The following is a 26602-nucleotide window of genomic DNA, read 5'->3' on the forward strand; positions in this document are numbered from 1 at the left end:
AAGGTGATTTCACTGATAGGATCTATACAGTATTTTCCCCAGTGGAATTATCTTTTCTCTCTTGTTTGAGGACAAGGACACCATTTTAGTATCAACTTTACCCCCAAAGCACATAATAGGTCTCTCAGACATATTTATGGAAAGATTGACTTTCTGTGCACCTGAATGTTTATAGCAGCAATGTCCACAATAGCCAAACTATGGAAAGAGCCTAGATGTCCATCAACAGATGAATGGATAAAGAAGATGTGGTATGTATATATATATAGGAATACTATGCAGTCATCGAAAACCAAAATCTTGCCATTTGCAAGGACGTGGATGGAACAAGAGGGTATTATGCTAAGCAAAATAAGTCAACAGAGAAAGATAATTATCATATGACCTCTGTGATATGAGGAATTTGAAAGGCAGGGTGGGGGGTCATGGCAGGAAGGGAGGGAAAAATGGGAAAAGGGGACCGGGGAGGGAGACAAACCGTAAGACACTCTTAATCTCAGAAAACAAACTGAGAGTTGATGGAGGGGTGGGGAGGGAGGGAGGGATAGGATGGCTGGGTAATGGACACTGAGGAGGGTATGTGCTATGGTAAGCACTGTGAATTGTGTAAGACTGATGATTCACAGACCTATATCCTGGGGCAAATAATACATTATATGTTAATTAAAAAAAAAGTTTGCCTTTCTCATAGACTGTGTCTGAGAGCACTTATCCCTGGTCAAGCTTGAAAAGATCTATGTAAGTAGAATCCTAATGTGTGAGACTTACTTTCTGGTAATTCCTCAAAAACACTATACATTCTCGCTAGGAATTTTAATTACTGGTAGAGACTGTGGGGCTGTTGCAGTCCTTGGCAGCCAGACTTGGATTGGGTAGTAACTCAAACATGGCTAAGAGATGCCAGGAGGGATTTATTACCCCCTCCTTCTTGGCAGGAGGGAGCTAGGAAATTGTTCTTGCCCTGGGCCTCCACTACCTGCTGATGCGACGTTACAGCATTTAACCTTTTTTTAGGTGAGCTTCTACCTGTCCTACTGAGGCAACAGAAAATGTATCACTGACCCAGGAGTTCTGTTTGGCTCTTTCTGCTTCCTGACCTCTTCCTTAATCCTTAATGGGTGGCTAAAGTCAAGTCTAAAATGCATGGTCACCATGTTTCTAGGCTCAAAGACAGAAATAAATGGAAAACCCTGCTTATTTGCTTACACAATCCTTCACACAGTGCCCTGGGAATCAGACTCTGCGTTTGGCTATTGCTTAAGACAAGACCTACTCTAACCTAGGCAGAGCAGCCAAACCCTGAGACTGGTCTGGCTTAACCTGTTCTACCCTGGCCTACGTCGGATGGGAACGAAGGTCCAGAGGCTGGATTTGAAGCGGGAGCAGAGCTGAGATGTAGAGCAGCAGCCCTCCCCTCAAGTCTCTCATCTTATGTGAGTTATGTGCCAGCCCAGGGAGAAATGAGGAAGCTGGGTAAATCCCACCTACTTGCCCAGGCTGTCTAGGAAGGATACCGATGCTTCGTTGAGGAATTTATAATTTATTTTCCATGGCAACCAGGCAGCAGGGATAATTTAGGATATGAATAATAACTCAAAAACATTAAACAAATTTTAGATGGTTTCGACTTTGTTCCTAATTGGATTCTTACCCCTCCCCCCCAAACCAGGTCTGTTTATATAGAACAAACTCATTCTACCTTTTCCTTCTTCGTCTTTTGTGCTGTGAAATGCTGGTGCCTGATTAGTGGCTGGTGAAAGGGCATTTGAGGACAAGGCCAATCCATCAACCTTGGCCCTACTGATAGTCTCTGTTGTGGGGGGTGGTCCTGTGCATTCAGGATGTTTAGGAGCATGTCTGGATTCTACCCACTGGATGTTAGTAGCACCCCTTCTCCAGTTGTGATAATGAGCAGGGGCGATGTGAGAACTACTGGCCTAGAGAATCCAGCAAAGTGATTGGTGAGTCTCCCCAGTCGCCCTCTTTCCCTCCCTTCCAAATTGTACCGTGTCATTATTACCTACTGTGGTTGAGTCAAGTGAATTGTGTGGCATATCCGAGAGAAAGTATGGAGTTGTCTAACCAGAGTTCATGGAAAGAAAATGGGATTTGAAGTCAGAAAACCCAAAGTCCAGTCCCCATTGATGTGATAGAGTAAACTGGAAGCCCATCTCTTCTGTCCTATCCTTAACTTCCCTTCCCCAAGCATTTCTTAGTATGGGAGAAATCTAGGAATCTGAAAACATTTGTTGGGGGAACTGAAATTTTCAACCTCAATGGCTCAAAGAGACATTCTTGGCTCATGTGACTGTCCTTCCTGTGTTAAGGCAACCTAGAGTGGAGTCATGCTCTCTGTGTGACCATGATACTATTTCTAAGGGTGACAGTCAAAGCTGTGGAACAGAAGGAATATGCTTTCCTCTTGGGAGGTTGGACAGTGTTTGGCCAGGATAATAATGATATTTGTGGTGCACTAAGTAACTTAAGGGGAAAAATGACTTCCATCTTATTGGTGGGAAGCCTAGAATGTGGGTATTTACTGTTGTCCCCCTGGTGAAGGCACCACAGTCCTTTGAGAACTGGTTAAAGGGAACCTGCTCTTTTCATGTGTTAGGAAGGGCCAAACTTTCTGAGGGAGGTGGTGGGGGTTGGCTGAAGCAGAGACTACGGGAGGAGGAGAAGAGGAGACTGGAAAGGTACAGAGAAGTTATTAATGCAAGGAAAAGCATGCCACCCCCACCCCCCAAGGTGAACCCTGAGGAAGGAGTTGCAGGGTTTTCCCTTTGAATTGCTCACCTGACTCATTGGAAACTGCTTGGACCTCCAGAACACTTTAGCAGGGATCGGTCTAAGGAGGAGGCTATGGCCATTCCAGGGAAGGGGCCGCCTCTTTAATGAGATTGGCACACGTGTTGTTGACATGGGGCTGAGGGGAGGGAACCCAGGCCCCTCAATGCAGATGCCTGTCAGAGAGGCCTGAGGCCAGCACTTCCTAACCCCTTCCCTGCTCAATTTATCTAGTAATACTTATCATCCTCTGGCATACTCCTACTGCAATACAAGCCTATGTTGGCAGGGATTTTTGATTATTGTGTTCACTTTTGGTTACGCAGTACCTAGAACAGTGCCTGGCACATAATAAATATTTTTTGAAAGGACATTCTCTCCCAAACAGAGAGAGAGCCCTACTACACCCAGATTACACATACAATAAGTCATGCAACATTTGGAGCCTTGGGCTTTTCACCAATAAAATGGAATTAACAAAAATACTATTAATTGGATTAACAGGATTGTTTTAAGGATCAGCATGGCAGCCCTTCCTGATGTGAATTACTATCACTTTTACAATGTTTAGAAAGAATCTCGAATGCTAGAGATGCTCCTGACAGTTTCTGGAGATCTTTGAAGCATTTCAGAGCCAAGGACTCCAAGAGAGTGTAGAAGCAGGAAGCAAGCTCATTGGAGGATGTGTTGTGTACAATTTTAACTGCCACCAGGGTCCACAGAATTTCTTAGAATTCTGGCCATCAGGGGGCACTCACCATTGAAGTTTGGAAAAACCCTTCTCTGACTTGAGCTCTATCCACTTATTCTAGGTTTCACTTTTCCTTAAAGGAGTTTCCTGATTAAACTCTTACCCTTCGGTTTGTCCTAATTCTACATTAAAAATTTCTGCCCTTTCTGACTTTGGATCTGGTTCTGACCATCTTTGGATACTGACCTTTAGAAGCGTACCTCAGGGCTCTTGCCTTCCACCAGTTCTGACCTATGCCCTGTGGTGGCACTTTAGGTGTATTCGTACATGGTTTGAACTACATATATTTGAACGATGTAAAACTGACATTGTTAAAGAGTAAAAGTATCTTCAACTAATACCGAGAGGATAATATCTGTTGTGCAAATTATCCCAGAGAAATGTTCCATCTGGTAAGCCGTATAAAATAACATGGCTGCCATTTGGCAGGTGGGAATTTAGATACTTCAGAGTCTGCATGATACTGGAGTACAGTTTCTCAGGAGTGGTCATTTCTGGGACGGGGTCAACTTTCCTGTTAGTGAAAGAAATAGAAAATATCTTAGTAGATAAGGATAAATGCATACACATCCATTAACCCCCACCCACACACAATGTAGTAGTTATTGGTGTTTTTTGCAAAATATGTTAGGCTGCCTGATTCTCTTGTGGTTGGGTGGGCCATGCGACTGATCTAGCCTATCAGTTGTAAGCAGAAGTGACACGTGTCACGTTTGTTGATATGAGAACCTCTACAATGCTCTCTGTCATGAGTCTGGGCAACATTCTATATAGCAGCTGCTTCTCTAATCTGAGTCCTGGAATAGAGTCCCGTGGTGATCCCTGGGTGACAATGTAGTAGAGTAAATGTTTGTTGCTTTATGCTACTAAGATTTGAGGCTGTTTGTTCCTGCAGCAATGACCTTACCTATCCTGACCGATAATAGAACAAAAGGAGTCTTGTGTTACTTATTCTTTGACCCTTTGAGATCTGTAACTTCATCTTTAAACTTTTCACATATATCACAGTTAGGAAAATACAATTTTACTGAGAAATAAAATGACATATTATGTATCCATACTACATCCTTCCTTTCTACATTGAATTCGAACTTACACACATTCAGGAATACATTAAGTTTGAGTTAAGATACTAACCTGCATTAACCTGGGAATACATTGTAGAATTCGCTAAGATTTTCAGCTACTCTGTAAAGTGCCTTTTGTTAACCTAAATGGAATAAGTTGTTTTCTATTTTGAGTCCTTAAAATTCCAAATTTACATAATTATCCTACAGTGGGTTGAAGAATTTCCCTCAGAATGTGACCTTATTCGGAAATAAGGTTTTTGCAAATGTAAAGATATGGTCATACTGGATTCGAGATGGCCCTAAATCCAAAAACAAGTGTCCTTCCAAGAAGGAGAGGTGTTATGTAGACTCACACACAGGAAAGAAGGTCATGGGAAGCTGAAAGCAGAGACTGGAATTATGTTGCTATAAACCAAGGAATTCTGAGGATTGCTGGGAGCCCTCCCCATGCCCCCCACCCACAACAGGAGGCAGAAAGGACAAGAAACGATTTTCCCCCTGGACCTCTCAGAAAAAGCAGAGCCCTGCTGACACCTTGATTTTGGACTTCTAGCCTCCGGAACTGTGAGAGTTATTTGAAGTCACCCAGTGTGTGGTGTTTTGTTATGGCAGCTTTTGGGAACTTAATACAGGTTCCAAACCAGAAAAAGTTAGTCTACTACTCACAGGCTGGACCTGAGGCATAAGAGACAATGGAAGGAAGGGACAGAAAAAAGCCCCCAGGTATGTTCACTATTATCACTTTTTAAAAAATTTAATTTTTCTTTTTTAAGATTTTAAGTAATCTCTATACCCAACATGGGGCTCGAACTTACAACCTTGAGTCCTGTGCTCTACCCACTGAGGCTGCCAAGTGCCCCTCCACTGTTATCCCTTCAAAGGGGGCTCCTAAATGGACATTGATGCTGCAATTTTGGAGGCAATTTTTCAAAATGTATCAATATTTGGGGCACCTGGGTGGCTCAGTTGGTTAAGTGTTTGGCCCTTGATTTTGGCTCAGGTCGTGATTTCAGGGTCATGATACTGAGCCTGAAGTTGGGCTCTGGGCACAGTGGGAGTCGGCTTGAGATTTTCTCTCCCCCTCTACCCCACGCCCTTGCTCTCCTCTCTCTCTCAAAAAAAAAAAAAAAAAAAAAAAGTATCAACATTTGAAGTTGGCTTAACTTTTGACCCTAAAATTTACAGTAACATTTCCACAAATGTGCAAAGATATATATACAACAATGCAACACCGCAACATTATGTAAAATAGCGTAAAGTCAGAAAAAGCCAAAAGCCTGGTTATATAAATTCTAGTACATTCAAGAGGTAGAAGGCTATGCAGCCACTAAAAAGAAAAAAGTAACTAATACGGGTGATATTTATACAACATTCTGAGTTACTAAATGCCACTGAATTGTTCACTTTAAAATGGTTAATTTTATATTATGTAAATTTCACCTCAATAAAATAAAAAAAATTAAAAATAATGAAGTAGTCTGTATGCATTAGCATGGAAAAGACTGCTAAAAAGTACTGTTGATTGAAAAGAACAAATTACAGAGCAGTAAGCATACTATTATTTCATTTCAATGAATATTAATCAGTCTGTAAGTTAGAATTTGCATAGAAAAAATCTGGATGCAGATACATTAAACTGTCTCTATTGGGTAGCTTGGAGCAGGCTGGTAGAGGGCTGGTGGGGAGTGATTATGGGGAAACTCACTTCCTACACCCTGTATGATTTGAACTTTTCACAACAGATGTTATTTTGTAATCAGAAAAATAATAAAAATAAAACAGATTCTCCTATTATTTTTATTCTTTCTCAAGCAAAGGGGGAAAAAACTGAACTCCACCAAAGCTTTAATGGGAGGAGCAGAAAGCATTGTAATTTTATGCTATTTGTCCCCCACCTATTTCACTTAGCCAAATAAAATCACTGAATTGCTGCTATCCAGAGGTGACAGGATGACCACGGATGCAAAGAACACTATGGCTCATTTGTGATGAGCAGGATGTACCCACGAAGAGGAGAAGGCAGAGCCAGGCTGATGGGTTGCCAGTAAAGTCTTAGCTGTGGGTGGGGTCCATACTTCTATACTATCTAATGGGTTGCGTAGAACTCCCCCACCCAGCCCTGGGGAAAAAAAAAAAAGAAAGTAAAGAAAGATGTCCTATTTTACAAAACCCCAGCATATAGAACAGAATGCTAAATTCATGCTTTTTGTTACCTTGGGAAAAATTATACTACTTTATGAGTAAAAATCTCTCCAACCTGAATAAAAAGATTTCATAAGGATATGAGATTAGGGTGCCTACCTACTAAGGGCCGAAGGCTGGGTACTGGCTTTGGCTTAACTTGTATATGTGCAGAAGGAGCTAGAAGGACCCCAGTTTGTGAAGAGGACTCAGACTGCCTTGTGGGTTTGCTTAGCCCGGGAGGACCCACCCAGAGTCACCAAGCTTGATATTCACTCTGTGTGTGTGTGTGTGTACTGTCACAGCAGGGCTGAAATGGATATCTTATCTTCCATCATCGGTAAGGCTAGCACATACTGCTTATTAACTTTTGCCTTGGCACTTCAGCTTCTTCTTTTTTTTTTTCTTTTCCTGCTGATACACTAGCGCTTTGGCACAAGGCAATTATGCTGAGCTATGGCTCTCCAATCACATAAAGCCAAGATGAGTTAAGATGGAGAAAAGTCTCCCAAACTCCCTATTTAATGATTATTTTTTGGCTAGAGACACAACCCTGATGATAACAAGTATTCTGAGCTACTTTGTGCTTTGCAAAAGCACCCATAACTGAAGCAAGCATAACAGAAATGGCTAATTACTAAGTGAAATCAAAATGGAAGCCTTGGTGTTGCTGGCAGAACATTCTCCAGTCATCTTTGCTCCATTGTGCACAGCTACATAATTTACACATGTGTGCTGTTAGATAAAAACCTTTATTTTTTTAAAAGATTTTATTTATTTAGGACAGAGATCTCAAGTAGGCAGAGAGGCAGGCAGACAGAGAGAGGGGGGAAGCAGGCTTCCCGCTAAGCAGAGAGCCTGATGCGGGGCTCCATCCCAGGACCCTGGGATCACTACCTCAGCCATGACCCCAAGATCAAGGGTTGCACGTTCTACCGATTAAGCTAGGCAGGCACCCCCAAATTGATTCTTAGTTCAGGCAAGAGGGCAAATGGATCTAAGTGACAGGAGGTGGGTCACCCCTTCTGGATGTATCCATAGGTGCCTTCTGACTCTGTCCCTGAAAGACTGTCAATGCCATTTGGATCTGCCCACTCCTTCTTTTCTGGTAGTTTCTGAGGAGAGTTAGCACTAGTATCTTGGAGTCCCAGCGGTTTGGGAAACATCTCTTAGGCCTTCCCTGATGTCCGCTGCAAGTTGAGCGGACTGAGCTGGAGGCGTCTAACCCTCTCCAGCCCACATGTCAGGTCTGCTTTGTGAGCCCAGGCTTACCTGCCTACACCAGAGCCTGCATCCCTCCACACACACCGGTGAGCTCACACCGGCCACTCAGAGAGGGGAGAAGTGAGGGGGTGCTGAGCTTACACAGGGCAAGCCTGGGGCACGTGATGCTGGCGGCAGGGAAATGATGAGGGAGCACTGGCATCCCGGGCTGGGCTCTCCGGTCAGGAGTACGCGGCCGGCCACAGAGAAAGATTCTCGCCCCCTGGGTGGCTCAGAGCCTGTCCTTATCCTCATGAATTGTGTCTGACCGTGAAAATAAGACTTGTGACTTGGGTGCAGGGCCGGCGGTGACTCTCTCATTACCCTGGCAACCATTCCAGGCAGATTTCACCTGGCTGATGCCAGAAGGCAAACAGCCTCTGTGGAAAATATTTCCCAGAACCACAGCTGAAGCCCAGACAGGCGTCACGACTGAGTGCTCAGCCCTCACTCAAGCTTGCACTTGAGTTCTCTCAGCGGCCAGGAACGCAGGGAGCCCTTCTCTTCAGGCCAGCCCGCTGTAACAGCATCGCTGACCTCCCACCGACCCGCCTTGAGGAGGCATCTTGACACAGACTGGGGAGGGCTGGGGACTCAGCGGGCCCACATTACCCCACGCATGGAGATCCTGGGTCCCTGAACGTGGGGGTGACCTGGAACATGTTGGCTGTTTGGGAACCTCCTTATCCTTCCCTTGGCTGCCCCTGCCTCCACGAGGAGGCTGGGAGAAAGAACTCCTTTGTGCATTCCCTTCCCTGCTGGTTTTTCTACCACTTGATTGGATGGAATGGAGTGTTTGCTGCCAGTGCAGGCTCCTTGGGGCCAGTGACCTATCAGCATGTTGGCTGGTTTCCTCTTTTTTCTTTAAATTTTTAAAAAAAAATTTAAATTCAATTAATTAACATATATTACTGGTTTCAGAGGTAGAGGTCAGTGATTCATGTCTTATAAAATACCCAGTGCTTATCACATCACGTGCCATCCTTAATGTCCAGCGTCTAGTCACCCCTGCTGGTTTCCTCTTAATGCAGTGCTGATTGGCTGCCCTGGGTGACATCGGAAACATTGGCATTGAAAATGCCAGAACAGGGGCGCCTGGGTGGCTCAGTGGGTTAAAGCCTCTGCCTTTGGCTCAGGTCATGATCCAGGCGTCCTGGTATCGAGCCCCGCATCGGGCTCTCTGGTCGGCGGGGAGCCTGCTTCCTCCTCTCTCTCTGCCTGCCTCTCTGCCTACTTGTGATCTCTCTGTCAAATAAATAAATAAAACCCCCAAAAAAAAAAAAGAAAGAAAGAAAATGCCAGGAAAAAAAAAAAAAAACAAAACAACTTGGATGCCAGGGAACACAGACAACCTGTGCAGGGTGGTCCTAGCTCTTTCCATTAGGTGAAGAATACACAATTAATTATTTCTGGGTCCATTATAAAACAAACAAACAAACAAAACTGAACCATGTCAGTATATGTGGCATGTCATGTTGTGGGGTAGAGGAAGGATTTATGATTTGAGGCCCTTAAAGCCACTCCCTTTCCCAGGCCACCCGGGCTACTCAAGGTTCTGCTGCTCTAGCTCACTCAAATTTGCCCTATTTCCAGGCATTTTTCTCTTTTTGTATCATAGGCATTCCATCACTTTCGAGGGCAGTGATAGGACAAGCCAGGGGAAGCTGGATTAGCTTTGGCCAAACAGAGTAGAGTCACAGGGGAAAGCTGTGTTTGTCTATGTGACCTTTCTTCTTAAATTCCAGACATTAAAAAGCTATCTTCCAATCACGACCTTCATTCATTTAGCACGTACTTACTGAGTAACTGCGTGAGTTTGGAGAATTGAGAAAAAGCACAGGGCTGCATTATTTCAGTAAATGCTAGCATCATCATAAAAAAAAGGAAAGAAAAAAGTCAAGCCAATATCCCCAAACTTGTTCCAGGGCGGACTTATTATGCAACTCGTTGCTGGCTTGAGCTTTTTATGCGATCGCTCTGCTCATTTTGGGTTGTCTGCTCCACCTTGATGTGCTGGCAGATGGGGAGGTACAGCTGCCATCTGTCTTTATTTTTCTAACCCCACCGCAGGACATTGCAAAGTGGGCACTGCGGGGACATCCCACGCTGCCAACCCCGTTCTTTCACCCAAATGCTCGCTGCTTCTCTGCCCAGATCCCTGGCGGGGGGAGAGGCTGGCACAGGTCTCTGGCTGATGTCTGCCTGCCCTTTGGCTCCTTGGAAAAGGAAAAGCAGGCCTGGGCTGGAAGGGACTCTGAGTAAGCAGGTTCTGCTGGAAAATGCAGGTGGAGAGGTTTGGGTTCTTGGAGTCAAAGCCTCTCTCTGCAGGTGTTCTGGGCTCATTAGCCGTGGTTTGCTCTGTGTCTCCTCTGGGAGAACTTGATCCCGGAGGCTGGAGGTATGCTATCTGATGTGACACAGGTTCATTCTGTTCTGTGATAGGGCTGGGGTTGAAGCTCAGTGCTTCCCCTTCCATAAGCTCCTTGTGGTCAGGCACTGTGGCCTCTTTGCCATTATGTCCCAGAGCCTGGTACAGCATTTGGCACACCGTAGGTGGTCAGTACATATGTTTACAAAAGTGATCGCCTAAAGGAACGCAGTTAAGGCAGGTGTGGACTATGAAAAGATCACAGAACTTCCTCAGAGAACCTGGTCTGCCTCTCAGCCTTGCTACTTGTAGCAATATAAGCAAGTTCCTTAACCTTGCAGAACCTGTTTGTTCATCTACAAAATAGGGACAATCATACTTCCTCTTAAGGCTGCTAGGGGGTAGTGTGACTCTTGGTTCATGGAGAGTTTGGGGGTGTGTCTGCTATTTGCCAGAGAGTTCTATGTGGCTCATCACAGAAGTTGGGACTTGAGTCTTTCTTGGGAGCTTTGGGGTTCGGGGGAGGGTGGTAAACCAACCCAGGGGGTGCCAAGGCAGAGTTTGGCACATCAGTATTTCTGCACAGCAGTATGGTATCTACTGACCTGAACTCACTTCACTAATTAGGTCTACACCTCCTTCACCGTGAGAGTTCCAGGGCTTTCTTACCTCATGGAGGTGTTGGTGAGGGCAAATACATTTTAGTAATATTGAACTGGGTTTTTAGCACAGGCTTAGAGAGCTCGGTGAGTGAAAGCAAAGGACAGGCAGTCAGTAGGATGACCTACTTCTAGTATCGTTTGGGTTGGAGGCCAGCTCTGCCATTAATCAATTAATCAGGCAAGTCACATAATCTCTCTTGGCTTTACTTTTCTGTTTTCTGAGATGGTGGGTGGGTGGCTACTGGGGAGTTGTTCTAGATCTGATCTCACCTTTTTTTTTTCCTTTTTGGCCACAATCACAGGACAGATGGCATTCACATGTGCGGCATATTCTTAGGGGTACACACAATTTTTGAGAAACCTTCCAAAATGTTGTGGGAGACTAAGGCATTCAACATTTTGAAATCACTACTGATATTAGCAGTTTAGCAAAATTGCTTTCTTACTATGGGCCATAGGCATAAATAAGAGTGGCTGTAAATTATACAGTTTGTTGGCAAATGCTCCAAGTCTATGCTTTCTCTCTGCATGAACACCGACATCAGAATGTGAGCGAGGAAGCTATTCTTATGGGGTAGCTGTGATTCAGCCTGGTTTTATTTAAAAGGCCATGATATTCAGGCTTGGATTCTTGGCTAGTAGCAGCATATATCTTGTGATATAACTGAGAACTTATATCGTGACATACCCATCTGCTGGGAATCAGAGCAGAGAATTAATGGATCAGATATTTTTTAAAGGGTCTTCCAGCTTTACGGGCTGTTTTTATCAATTTCATATGTGTCTAGGACTTGCTAAGACAGAGAAATTCAACTCAATAGGAGGGTACTGTAACACAGTGGAGTGGAGAAGAGAAGACGGGGTGGGTACCCAGAGTCCAAGAATTTTCAAAGCTTTCTTTCTCTGTAACTCACCCATTGCAGACATCATTTCCAATCATGGCATATATGACGATGGCTGGATGGTCCAACAGTTGGTTCCTAGACAAACTGAGAAGCCAGAGATGGACTCTGAATGGCAAAACCTCAGAAACCAAACTTAGTCTTAGCTGATGTCACAGCCTGGGCCCATGAAAGGAATTTTGTGTGCCCCACCCACCCCCCACTTTGGTAACTTTTGCTATTTTTCTTTCTTTCCATGATCACTCTTCCTCTTTTCCCCTTCTTCTGTATAATCTGTAAATTACTTCCCCATGAGGGGAAGACCGCTTAAGTGCATAGAATTGAAAAGGGTGGACTGAAGTCTCCAGGAGGCAGACACGTTACCATCTTCTTAGGATTTTTCACAGCTTTTGTCCTCAAGTGTTATTGGCTTCCCTCTGTCCAGATTTGTAGGACATCTGGATAGCTGAGCTCCAGTATTGAACTTTCGAAATTCCAGGGCTTCCCAATGTTTCCATTCTGGGCAGCCAGGGCCTTGCTTCTGAATTTTAAGCTCAAAATGAGCACATAAAGTGGGAAAATGAAGGTTTTTGTTTTGTTTTGTTTTGTTTTTGTTTTGCCTTTTTTCCAGCTACTTCAGCTAGACTTAAGTTTGACCCTCTTTGTATGCATTTTTATGATCCTTCTTTAAGGACATATGCACATTAATCAATTTCTATGTCCACTGGTCCAAGAAGTGATAATGTCCAGTGTGTGGGAGTCACTAGCAAGGTACTGATGCTTAGTACAAGTGATTACAGGGTGACAACAGAGGGTTTTCATTCTTTCCTCACAATGAGAAACCCAATTTAAAAACAACTTCGTATATCCCTCTTTCACTTACGTCTCTAGAAATTTTTCCAGGTTTTGGGAAGATCCACCTGAATAATTAAAATTAAGAAATAATTAAAGTCAGTGAGTTCAATTCGACACTATCAGTATGATAACCTGACTGACTGAAAGCATGAAGAAGCATCAGTGTGCAGCCAGAGGTCCCATCATAGGGACGGGAATGATGTCATCTTGGAACGCTCCTTAATGGGTTTTCTGTTTACTTGGCATTATGCTAACATAATTCTAAATTCTTTGGATATTCAGATCTAGAGATATTTCCTAAGCATGGATGAGTAAACCTTCTAGTAGATGTGAGAAAATGATATACATCTATCTCCAAGAGGAAACTACTCCAAAGATTAGGAAACTGGATGAGGGGCAAGAAGAAGTAAAAATGATTCTCTGAGAACTACCCATCCCCCTAGAAAGCCCCATTTAATCACCTGCTGGTATCCCACTCATCCCCGAGGCTTCTTCTGGTTGGCTGGCCTGTGCGAGGTTCTGATTGTTCAGAGCGTATATTTCAACTCCTATCATGACATGAGCGACAAACCTTGCTCTACCCATTACCACCTGTAATGTATCTCTTTCACAAAAGTTGTATTCATTTGATACTCATTTTACTCTGGCCATTCTGTTAGGCACTTACATTATTATTTCATTTAGGCCTTCATACAACTCTGTGAGGTAGGTACAGTCGTATTCCCATTTTATAGATGAGGAAACTGAGGTGTACTTAAGTGAGTTGCCTAAAGCCACACAAGTCATAATAGGGAGAACTGAAGCTCAAATTCAGTCCCTTCTGTCTGCACTGCTGAGCTCTGGCATATTGCTCCTCGTCTAGAAAGAGTTGAACCCAAAGAGGTTTACTGCTAGTTTGTCCCTTGGAGGCTGGTCTGCGGTAACAAGTAAGTGATTATGAGGTTAACTCGTGGGTGGTACAACTCATGGGACAAGGCAGAATCTCCTGTAATTTCCAGCCTTCAAAGCTTGGGGCAGATGCATTTTATGGCAGACTCTGAATGTTTTTACGGAGCCACATGGGGGAAGGGGGCCTGCACAGCTGTGAAGGCCAGGAAGGCCCACATTCCCCTGAAGCAGTGTGGCCCCCTTCTTCACATACAGCTGGCATCAAACTATACCGGCAGCCCCCATGTTCCCTGGGTTGACTCAGAAATGTCCATACATTCAGTGAAGGTTGCTTTACTTCCTTCTTTATTGCAGTAGAATATACAGCCATAAAGTTTACCATTCTCCCTTTTTTTGAGCGCGCAGTTAAGTGGCGTTAAGTATGTTCACATTGTGGTGTGACTGTCAGCATGGCACACTGTATCCCTGTACTCATTAAAGAATAATCAGGTACCTCATATAGAGGGGATCAGAGAATATTTGTCTTTTTGTGCCTGGCTGATTTCATTTAGTCTTCACAGTTCATCCGCTTGTAGCATGTGTCAGAATATCTGTTCTTCTAAAGGCTGGCTAATTTTCCAGTGTATGGATATACACTTCTGGACTGTCCACTCATCCGAACTGTCCATGGTGGAGAGGCACTTGCTTGGTTTCTACCTTTTCGCTACTGTGATTAATGCTGCTATGAACACTGGTGTACAAGTGTCTGTTTAGGTCCCTCCTTTCAATTCCCTTAGGTATATATTTTATTGAAATTGCTGGACCATATGGTAGTGCTAGGTTTAATTTTTTTTTGGAACAACCACCATACTGTTTTTTATTTCCTTCATGTAGCGAGGCGGGGTATATTCAGTATGCACGCAAACACAGAAATTAAGAGCAGTCAGTTCATCTCAGCACGCATGCGTTCATTCACGCTCTCCATTCATTCGCCGAGCCTGCCACATGCCTGACATACTGCCACGTGCCTGTATGAAATTTACAGATGGGCTGGACACAGCCTCTATACCTGAGGAGCGGCGTCCGCAGGGGTAAGGTTTAATGGGAACCCAAAGCCAATGCTTAAAAAGAGGAAAGCCCAATGTGATTTCAGCCTCTTCTCTCTGCTCAGAGAATGTGCCAGATTTTTACAACCCTGAGTCCTAAATGTAGAGACTCCAAGCATTCCTGGGTGTTAGATGGCTCCCTACTGTTCTCAAGGGGGAGGAGAAGGACAGCCAATGCCTCTGACATGCCCTATGGGGACTCAGTCATCTCGGCTGGGCCTTTCATTCAGTTCCTGCCCCACAACTCTCAATTTCCCCATTTTCAGTAGGATAACAATCAAGAGGTGTTTAATTCCCACTCTTTGATTTTTTCTCTTAATGAGAAATGAAAACTAATGAAAGCTCAAACCATGAGAGGGAAAAAAATTAAAGGACCAGGTCAGGCCGATAATTTTCCTCATTATCCAGAGTACAGCTGGGAATTTGAGGTGCAGAGCACCCACAGAGCTTGAGGGAAATCAAAATGAAAACCTGTAATAGCTTGCCACATAAGCAGCCCCCTCCCCTGCCCACACCACCCACATCCCTTGGCTGCTCCGGACAAGGATGGCAGGCCAGTCGCCTGGGTGGGTGCGGTGAGTTTAGAAACGGCCACCACAAACAACCACTCAACAAGAGAGGGGACGTGCCTACTCTTTTCTACCCAAATGCTGATTTTTTTCTTCTGCTGAATATTTATATTATAAGCACAGAATTCTCTGTGCTCTAGAGTTGTTGCGCCACCCACAATTTCCATTTCCTTTTGGGAATCTTCCTTTGATGAGATTATGTAATTAGTTTAGGTAATTCCCATACCACTTTTTCTTCTTAATCCCCTCTCGCTGTCATTCTCTACTCTTTTGAAGCCCCATCAACATTTGCTGTCTCTCTCGCTCCTGAGCTCTATGGCCTTTCTGCTCCTGGGTGGAGACTTCTCAACTGTGGATTTTGCTGCTGCCATTGTAGAAAATACTGAGCAGCTGGACCTACCTGGAAGATGTGAGCAGGAGAGAAAGGCAGTTCCTAGCCTGTGGGATGTAGCAAAACAAGGGGGGCATTTGAAGAACCGCCACCACCCCTGAGAGGTCCATAGTCTGGCCTCTACAATTCTAGTTCAGAGAAGTAGAAAAGATGTGACTACAAAAGAGGGGCATTTGATTTATTCATCAAGGCGGCCTAAGGGAAAATCTACCTGTCTACAGTTAAGGGAAGAAGGGGGTCTTTTTTGGCCATCAAAATCAAAATTCTGGCTCATTCAGTGCCTTTTAAGTGAGGAATAGTGCATTGCAAGAAGAGAAGAAGGGTTTCATATACTCTCGGCACTGGCTCTCCTTCCTAAATAAACTTCAGCTTACACTTCCGCTGCTAGATCAGTGTTGACCACAGCAGCAAGTGCTTCATATCTTGGACATGCAAGTCAATTGGTAACATACTTTCAATGGTTTTCTAGATGAGCTTGCGACTTTCTGTGCCTGGCCCAGAGTAGGAGTGCTCAGTCTCAAATTCTTCATGGAAAAAGATAAGGTATATTTAAGGATAACAGGTCTTCATAAACTAATGCTTTACCTTGATTATGTTTATGGAGTACTTACTCTGGGCCAGGCATTGCAAACAGATGCCAGGAACACATCAGCAAATAGAAAAGACATGGTCCCTACTCTTGTGAAGCTTATAGTCATGAAACAGACAATGACCATAAGGTGGTAAGGTTCTGGGAAGCCCTGAAGAAGTCATGTGAAGCTGTGTACTGAAAGAAAAGTAGGTGTTTCCTTTCTTGAATTTCTCTTTTTCTTTTCTTTTTTTTTTATTTATTTGACAGAGAGAGATCATAAGTAGACAGAGAGGCAGGCAGAGAGAGAGAGAGAGAGGGAAGCAGGCTCCCTGTCAAGCAGAGAGCCTGATGTGGGGCTCGATCCCAGGACCCTGAGATCATGACCTGAGCTGAAGGCAGCGGCTTAACCCACTGAGCCACCCAGGCGCCCCCTTTTCTTGAATTTCTAAGACAAGAACCTGTTAATGAATTTCCAATAAAATACCTGTGGATTCTTACATCAGAATTCCTAGCTGAATGCCATCTTTGTTATAAGTATCTGAATAGGATGGGGGCAGATCCAGGTTTCAAGCTCTGAAGCTTATATAATCTGGGGGATCCTCTTTAAGGAAAAGGACACAAAACATGAAAATGAGGCCTGACCTAAAGGGAAGCCACAGTGGAAGGAGACAAGGGTCTTAACCAATTGTGGTTAACTATTTTAAGTTGGCAAATTTTACAAACTCAAATGGTCACCAGGATTGGGGCTGGGGGTGGTCCTTCAGCTGCAGCCTCATTAGCTTCCTACCTCTGCCTCTTGGTGCTCCTTAGAAGTCATCTGTGAAGGCTTGGAGCATCTGCATTGGGTGGGACCTCCAAGAGCAAGTGATCAGGCAGCCCACTTTACAGAGGAGGCCCAGAGGTGGAAAGAGACGTGGTCAAGGTCCTACAGCTAGTAAGCAGTGATCCATTCCAGATGCCAGTTTAACAACAGACATTAGTAACCACTGAGATAGATCAGATAGCCTTGTGTTTGGTTGGGAGATAGCAGAGGACAACAAAATGCTAACCTCACTGTCGGTTTGGTGGTACTCCTAATTCTGGTTTTCTTCTTCAATCGACCTGCTACTATTTACTTTTCACAGCCCTCCAGTACCTGTTCCATATTTTCTGACCACGTTTCACAGTGGTATTCCGTGGGCCAGAGTGGATGGAGTGTGCTTACTCTACTGTATCCAGAACCAGAAACCTAAAAAGCATTATAGAGAGTGTAAAATATTCATGGAAAACGTGTTGTCATACACGGACCTAAAGAAAATCTAATAATGCTTTTTAACTTTCATCAGATTTTAAATAATGGAGATTTGGCTATGTTTTTGTAATTGAGGAAGCATTTTGAAGAGTATGGATTGTATAAATCTGGCTTAAAAAATCAGCCATAAGAAATTTAAACTCCTTCATTTCTCTAAAGTTGTTTGCTTAAGTAGAAACATTCAGACTAATACACTGACCTTGAGCTCAAAATAGTAGGCACTTAATAATTGCTTGTTGTGACAGTTTCTGATGGTGTTTCTACTACTGAAAATGCTTTCAAATTCACAAGTGTGGTTCTGAATTTCTGTGACAAACTAGATAAATGATTCCCCAAACATATATTTTTAAAAGAAAGTAACAGCCTTCCCAGCATGGCTCTCACCTGACTCCTAGTTTCAAAACTAGACAAAACTTCACAAACATCCTTCAGCCACGCTGAACTTCTCTCCCCCTCTTTCCCAAAGATTATTTTGCCCTTGGAGCCTCTTTGCACTGAGTCACCATCTCTCTCTGTTTTTTGGTTTCCTAATTTTTTTTTCTGCAGGACACTCTGCTCAAATGTACCTCATTAGCAAGGTTTTCCTGTCCTTCTCCAGGCAGAGGTAAATGCCTGTCACCTCCAATTAATTCCTCAGACTTCAACCTACCTCTCTTTTAGTGTCATTTCACAAGAACCATAGTGGTTCCCTTATTTGTCCCTCCCCCCTTACTTTTCCCTCTTTATATGCCCTCCTTGAAGGCAGGGACTTTGTTCTATTCATCTTTCTATTTCTAGCAGCTATTGCAATACTGGAGAGGAAACAGAAGGAGTAGTGGGAGCAAAATCAAGTGGAAAATGAGAAAAAGGGAAGTAAAAGAGAAGACCAAAGGTAAAGGCACATCCCAGCAAGATTTGGAGCTGATAAAAAACCCAGCAAGTTCATGTAAGTTACCAACATAAGTAGCAGTGAGCTCCCCTCCTCACCCCGATGTCCCTTATCTCAAACCTTAAATAAAAGGGATCTAGAAAGGAGACCCCCTAGGACTTCAGGAACACTTGAAAATGACATAAAATAGTATAAGATATTTGCTTCTGTATTTGCCATCGGTAAGTGTGCAGACTCAAGAGGTACAGGATGGAAATCTTGACCTAACAGAAGAATGGAAAGCTCACATTCTTCACATTGTGATCATGGTCAGGTGTTCTGCCTCAGACTGCATGAGCTGCCTGGAACAAGGAGAAGCCTCAGGAAGGGCTGCAGAGATAAATCCTAAGAAATTGCTCCACTCGGATCACAATGTCTCCATTGTTTAATAATTCTTGGAGACTGAAAGCCTTGAAAATATTAAAAAAGGGAATAAATCCCCCTAATTAAAAGGAGGGAAATGTGTTCCTCTATAGGAAATGTGTCAGATTGACATGTTTTTCTTTCAAAAGTTTCTGTTATAATCAAACATTGTATCTTGGAGATGCGTTTGGCTCTTAGGAGAAATGGCAAGTTTTGATACCTGCGGGCACTGAGCCTATCTGCATTTATCTTTCAGATCAAAGCCTCTCAAAAATTGGTATTAAAATCGGGCTTTGTTGCTGTGAGCACACTGGATCATGGCTCCCAAATAGAAATGTCCTAGTTGTCTTGTTATAAATAATTTCTGTCATCTCCTCTTGACATTCTGGGTTGAGACCAAAAATATGACCCAGGAGTTAGGTTCACTAAATACTTTCCTGAAGGCCTACTTGTACTTGGGAGGGTAACTTCTTTGCTTCTTTCCAGTACTCTGTAGCTTTTAAAAAACTGCCTGAAAATTTTCATTTTGAGATCATTTCCAGAAAGTTGCAATAATTTACAAAGATTGAAATAATTTACAAAAAGTTGCCAAAACAGAACAAAGGATTTTCACCTTCTCTTTACCCAAATTCCCTAAGTGGGACCATGTCTCACAATCACAGTACTGGGATCAAACTCGGGAACTTCCCACTGGCACAAGCCTACTGCCTCATCTATAGACCTATTCAGATTGTCCCATGGGTGGGTCAGCCCAACTCAGACCCAACACTTTCTGGGTCAGACCAACTCAGGATCACATACTACCTTCAGTCTCGTGTCAGTTTACTCTTCTTTAATCTGGACTAATTCCTTGGTGTTTTTTGACCTTGACACTTTTTAAGGGTACTAACCAATTATTTTATAGCGTGCCCTTCGAATTTGAGTTTGTCTTATGTTTCCTCCTGATTAAATTCAGGTTATGCATTTTTGTCAAGAACACAATAGCAGATGCTCAATTAGCCAGTTACAGGTATTAAAAACAGGTACAAATTTTGTTGGAGAACAGAGATCATGAGGCGGGATGTAGTGGTGATGAAAATAAGTTCTTGTGTGTATGACCGAATTCAGCAAAGCCTTGATTAATACTCATTTATAGTTTGTTTCTTCATCACTCTTTTACCTTTTTCCTTGTCTATCCTTTTCAAAGAGGACCACTCGTGATAAAGAGGGGACACCGGCACAGAATGCTGGGTCGGGGTATCTAATTGTGATCGCCTACCTCTCCAGGGCTGGTGTTGGTTGTTCTAGACAGTGAACTGAAGATAGTAGAAATGTAGTAAAGATGCTGGCTTTAGAGGCCAGACTCTGAAAGGGGGACAGCACGGTGTGGCTGGAAGCAGGGACAGACATGCTCTGACAGGGCTGGGATAATTCAGACCCAGGCTTGAGCTCTACCATTGACAAGTTGATGGACCATTAATCACTTAAGTTATTAAGTGTATCCAAGCCCCAGTGTCCTCACCTGTAAAATAGGGTTGTTTGTGGATTAAATGGGGATAGAATATGTAAATACTAGGATAGTGTCTGGGTGAGAGAAGAGAAGGTTACCTTTGATGAACTGAATATTTGTGTTCCTCCAAAATTCATTTTGAAATCTAATCCCCATTGTGAAGGTCTTTGGAAGTGGGGCCTTTGAGAGGAAATCAGGTCCGAAGGATAGAGTTCTCATGAGTAGAACTGGTGCCCTTCAGAAGAGGTGGAGAGCTGGTATGCTTCCTTTCTGCCACATCACAAGTGGAGACGACCGAAGTCCACAGTTCACAAGCTGCGAGCGGGCTCCCACCCAGGACCCAGGCCTGCTGGCGTTATCCTCTCGGACTTCCAGCCTCTGACATTGTCAGAAATGCATTTCCGTTGTTTATAAGCTGCTCAGTCTCTGGGGTTTTTTTGTTAAAGCAGTCTGAACTAAGTCGGCAGGCAGGACTTAATAGCTAAAACCTATAAAAGTAATAATAGCACTAGCAACCTCACACAACTCTCCAGAAGCATCCACCCATCGTGCTAACGGATGGTTCTGGAGACTCGAGCCCTGGCCAATGGTCCTGGACTGTAGTCCCAGCTGGAACACATGATTAGCTGCCAAGGGCCTGAGAGGACATCAGTGTGTTCTTTCTGGCTCAGAGGAAGGCCTGACTCATGCGTGGTGTTTCTGTGCCCCGGGCACGCTCCTTCCACAGTTCTTCTGCTTGTTGAGGAAGCACACTCCTTTCTGGCACATCCAGCAGCAGGATGGATGGCTCCTCCATGTCCAGCCTTGTTAGAACATCCCCCAGAGATGACTTCTCTCCTCCTGCTTCTCAGCCTGGTCACCTTGCAGGAGCTCTTCCCCACTTTGGCACCTTCTGATTTGTTTTGCGTCCAAGTTTTAGTTCTACTTTTCCTTGAGTAGCTCCTAGCCCCTTAGACTTAAGGGGAGGGGGACGAAGGTTCAAACAGCCACAGGCGCCGGGTAGCTAAACATGCAGTCCACTGGAGGGGGAGGCCACCACTCAGCTCCAATGGACTCTCGCCAGGCAGGAGTGCAGCTGTGTTGCCAGAGTTGCAGATTTTGGAGAGAAATAAAAATTGGATTTTTATGTAAAAGCTCTCAAGTTTGAAAGATCAGCAACAAATCCAATTCAAAACGGAACACTTAAACACGGAGTGGGCCTGAAGATTGAGGTCTGATTTAGAATTTCAAAGTCATAGAGCTGGATGAACATTGAGATTATCTGGTTGAAGCCCTTTATTTGACACCTAGGGAAACTGAGGCCCAGAATGGGGCACAATTCCCTGAAGCTCTGGAGCCATCCAGGGACAGATCAGGGCTTGAAGGTGGTCCCGTATGCATTAATATGTAGTCTTTTTATCTTCTGTGTCCATTAGGGCGACCGGTTATCAGAAATATCAGCAGAGACAACGAAAGCATGGAGATGAATTTAGGGCTCGCTTCTCCCCCCAACTTTTCACTGGAGAGCAACAGGAATGAGTTGTACTGTCCTGTGGTACACGAATAAGGTGATTTTCTTTGCTGGTAATCTCAGAGCAGTGATGTGGAGAAGCAACAGCTGAACAGCCGTCAGGGGAGAGCCCAGGGCTGAACTTATAGCCATCATGGACACGCAGTTCCCTGCTCTCCTCTTCCCACCTCTCCCCTCCCTCCACTTCTGCTCCAGGACCCCCTTTCTCAATCTGCTGAAGAATCTCCTCCTTCACCTCTTCACACCACCCACCCCCAACTCCCACTTAGCCTTCCCAGTCCTTGATCATGGAGATGGCCTGAGTATAAATTCCATATGCTGCCCTGAATGTTGTCCCTTGTCTCTAGTTCTCCAGTCTGCTAGATTCTCTCCCATTCTCCAGAAGGTTTAATGCAAGCTTGAAGAAGGGGACCGGCAAGAAGTTCTTGGAGTGGGGGACCATGGGGAGAAGTGGAGGGTTCCAACTCACATCTGGCTTACAGCCAAGGGATTGAGGCAGGGTCGGGGAGGTGAGGCTAGAACACATGCACTTTGGCCACGTGTTAGAATCCTCCGTGTTTCTTATCCATACACTTCTGGCTAGTCCCCTGCTCCTACTCCCGGTGAGTGAGCGAGCACCCAGGTGTGCACAAAGGGGTGGCCCCACACCATATAGAAGATTGGGCCTGGAGAAAAATATTCCTGTGAGAACTTCTGACTTTCTGAAAACAAAACAACTCAAAAGAGGTGTTTACACTAAGGTTTTGCTACACCTGCAAAAACAGAAAGAGGAAGGCTACCAGAGAAAAGGACATCCCAAGCTAGTAAAGTGTCCCTTGGAGGCCCCTAACCGGTCGGTCAGAGTGGCCTCCCCGGCAGGCTGTGTGCTACAGGCCGTGGGAGCTCAGGGGCTGTGATCTCCTTGCCTTTTAAAGCAGATGAGTCTTGTTTATTTTAGAAGTGGGTGACTCGTGCATTTTTATTTACTTAAAAATACATATTGAATACCCCTTTAACATTTGTTTTTCTTCTACCCTTTATTTTAAAAATGAAGTGTAATCCTGCCAATGGTGGATTTTGTCCACCGTGGAGGTATTCAGGTTGGCAAAGGATTACTGTGTGTGCTTTTCCTCTCTTCAAAGGCTGAACATAACTCCTGAAAGGTATTTGGGCTTAAAAGAAAGCGTGCGTCGGGTTGGCAAGTCCCTACTACGCACAGCAGAGCCTGACCTCAATGCCAGGAGTACAAATGTGGGTCCCCTGGGGCTCCTGCTCACTGTCACACTGGGGAGTCAGACTTGAAGCAAGAAAGTCAGCTATAAGCCAAGTAAAGGGTGAGAGCAGAGGCCACGACAAAGGGCTAGTGTGATGAGGCAGGAGGTTGGCTCTGCTGGATGTGTGAACGAGGGGGCAAGGGACGTCAGGCAGGGACAATGAGGGCTGAATAAATAGCATTCATTGAGCCTTCACTGAGCATGAGGCCCTGAGGCCCACTGCCAAGACCCTCAAAAGTGGGACATGCAGCATGGGTATGGGAGGTGGTTTTGGGGTCCATGATTGCCTCACCAGACACCCAGGCCGCACCCAGCTCCCATTCCCCAGGGCTCCCTTGCGGTCCACTCATTTCTCCTCTGGCTCCGGCCCCACTCCCCTTGGTCATCTCAGACCCACTATTTACCAGGCTTCATCTTTCCCACTCCTATCCTTGGCCCAGCTTTTCCTTCCGGAGGGAGCTCTCTTTTCTGTCAGATTCTCCAGGTCCAGCCAGCTGCCCCTCACCCGTTCCCATTACCTCCCTGCCCACTGCTGTCTCAAGGGGCCTGGAGACCCAACCCTAGGTGACCCCTCTTTCTGTCCTTGCATTCTGGGAGTAACAGGCCTTCCCATTACAGACATGTGTATTTTAAATGTATTTTTGTTTTCAAATCTACTTAGTTTTTTGAAGAAACACTTTACATTGAAAAAGTGATTTTTTAAAATTGCTGAGGAAATAACAGGACAGGTGGTAAGTGGAGTTAGCAATGAGCGAACACTGCATTTTCCCATTCAACTTTATAATAGCCCTGTAAAGTTCAGGTATGGCCTATTATCATCCCTACTGTGCAAAGTAGGCCCCATCTGGGGTTTGTGATGAATTCCACAATGTCATGTGATGTAGTTTAAAAATTAGCTTTATTGGAGAAGGGGCAAACTTACAAGGCAGGGTTTGTTCCTGGAACCCCATAATCAGACTGACTTTGGGTGCAGCCTTTCCTCCAGCAAAATAGGGGGTAGGTGGCCTACTGGAGCTAGCTTGTCGTCTAGGCAACCCAGGATGATAGCCTGGGTCACCACTGACAGTTGTGTTCATCGAACCATGATCCCCATTTTATAGATGCAGAGGCAGGCCCGAGAAATTAAGCATTTGTCCTAGTCACACACCCATTCCAGCACCTACATTCAAAACCAGTCTACCGGTTTACATGGCAAGGAGACGATTTTATAAAGTAATAAGAAGGGGAAACCTCTGTGGTCTGTTCTCTGAGCCTCACTTTGCATCTTTGAGTCGTGAGGTGACTTTGTGTGCGGAGCCAGCCAACTACGAGGGTTTTTGACCCTTTTCCCCTTCACTACGTGGGTCCCTCCACTTGGGAACCTTGGGGAAAGCTGGAAGCTATAGGAGCCGCTGTTAGCAGGAAGCTCGCTGTGCCTAACCCCGGTGCTGGAGAATTGGTACCCAAATTAAACATGACTTTGACACTTTACATTTTAAAACGCTTTATCAGGGGCACCTGGGTGGCTCAGTGGGTTAAGCCTCTGCCTTCAGCTCAGGTCATGGTCTCAGGGTCCTGGGATGGAGCCCCACATCCCCACATCGGGCTCTCTGCTCAGCAGGGAGCCTGCTTCCCCGCCCCTCCTCTGCCTGCCTCTCTGCCTACTTGTGATCTCTCTCTGTTAAATAAATCAATCTTAAAAACAAACAAACAAACGCTTTATCATCCCTGGCAACCACTGGATCAGCGGTTCACAGTAGAGGAATCTATAGACGTTTTCCAGGTCTTTTGTATAAACACCAAGAGGAAAATAAGAGCTGTTTCTTTAATTCTTACTGTACAGTTTTTAAGAAAGTCTTTAATATTCTATTCAACTCTTTCTTCTCTTTCTCCTTCCTGTCTCTCTCCACCCGCCCCTCTTTTTACTGGTTCTGAAACATCAGTGTAGCTATAAATATGCAGGGCAGAGAAGGCTGACTCTTCCTATATCCAATAAACACCTTAGGGAGTAATTGAAATAACTTGGCACGGCTAGGCAGGGTACACACTGCATAATATCGAGAGAAAACCCACAGTGAGGAAAAGCAACAGCAAATAGGAAGAAGGGCTGCAAATAAAACCAGAATGTTAAATAATGAGTAATTATGAGAAACTAAAACGACAGCGACAATAGCAATAAAAACCTTCTTAGAATTACAGCCTTAGAAAACGTCAAGAAGCATCTTCGAAGAAGTTATACTAGACGAGGTACACATTCTAATTATTTCTAAGAATTGCAAATTTAAAAAGGAGGAAGGATCTCATTCCCCCACCCCCCCGCCCCATTCTCCTACACCTACTCATTAGAAGTATGTCTGACAGACGGCATTAGGTTTTTGATCCCGTTCTGACATGCATGCTTTTTCATGATTAGGCTTCCCTCCCATCTCCTTTCCCGTTTTTATCTCCATGATCTGAATGTTAAAGGAATGCTGTCAACACGGCATACCGCAAAAGGAGAAACGTCTACTACAAATTGTACTTTGTACTTTTTGCAGTATCTTCCTTTGGTCTTTTTGATTTTACAAAAGATCTCTCTGTATGCGTTGTGGGTAGAAAGTAATGTCTGGGTCTTGTGCGGGAGGGAAATGCTGGTGTCCTAGGCACAGGGAGAAAGTAGCTTAGAGCCTGTGTTTCCAGCAGAATCCTATTGCTTCTTCTCACCCCCACCCGACACCCTCAGCTACGCGATCTTGGGCAAGCCCTTCACTGTTGCTACACTGTTTCTTTCTAGGCTATTTTTTTAAAAGGTTATTTCTATGTCAAAATAAAATCTTCAGAAAACAGAAAATTTAAAAAAAAGAGAAGTGATCATCCATAATTTAGCAAACATCATGATTTTGGTCTATTTTCTATAGATCTTATGTACATCTAGTTTCTCCTTTTATTTTAAGAAATATAGAATATTTTAGAAATTAAGCTATACCGTCCAACTTTATATCCTGATTTTTTTTTTTTTTTGGCAGTGTTTCGTCTTTCTAAATAAATACATATATAGACTCTGAGCCTTCATTTTCTAGAGTCGCATGATATTCAACTCAGGCATTTTGTTCTTTGTTTTTTACAGTCTACGTTGACAGAGAGCTTTTGATAGCACTGGGGCTATTAGATTATCTCACTGAAGGTAAAGAGAAAGTATAAGGGCTGCAGTTCACTTTGTATCTGTGATGATCTGTAGCCAGGTTCAATTCGAACTTTCCACTACATTGTCTGATATGTTCATCTGCAGAGAGGAGAGGCCAATCTGTTTCTGTAGATCACCACAGATCCCAGACCAGTGACTGGAGTACCTGATTGTAGCAAGCTAGCTACAAATTCTAGCCCTGCAACTTTGTCTGTGATCACAGGCAAGGTTCTTGGTCTCTGTATGTCTCTGTTTTCTCAGCTGTAACAGTGTGGATATCCTGATAATCCCTCAATTCTGAGAAATACATTTTAACACATTTGAT

At 44.2% G+C, this 26602-nt stretch overlaps 1 protein-coding gene across 1 annotated transcript in view; it reads right to left on the bottom strand.

Moving 5' to 3' along the window:
* The window catches only part of LOC111147266 (acyloxyacyl hydrolase), a 162060-nt gene that overhangs the window by 21460 nt on the left and 113998 nt on the right, over nucleotides 1-26602 (bottom strand). The window contains exons 14-16 of the mRNA XM_022503203.1: nucleotides 12847-12883; nucleotides 11997-12071; nucleotides 3880-4052 (exon numbers count right to left, since the gene is read on the bottom strand). Coding sequence (XP_022358911.1) covers nucleotides 3880-4052; nucleotides 11997-12071; nucleotides 12847-12883 — 285 coding nt within the window. The remainder of the gene's footprint in view (nucleotides 1-3879; nucleotides 4053-11996; nucleotides 12072-12846; nucleotides 12884-26602) is intronic.

The sequence above is a fragment of the Enhydra lutris genome, unplaced genomic scaffold, assembly GCF_002288905.1.
Source record: "Enhydra lutris kenyoni isolate GAN:26980312 unplaced genomic scaffold, ASM228890v2 scaffoldscaffold16, whole genome shotgun sequence".
Taxonomy (NCBI): Eukaryota; Metazoa; Chordata; class Mammalia; order Carnivora; family Mustelidae; genus Enhydra; species Enhydra lutris.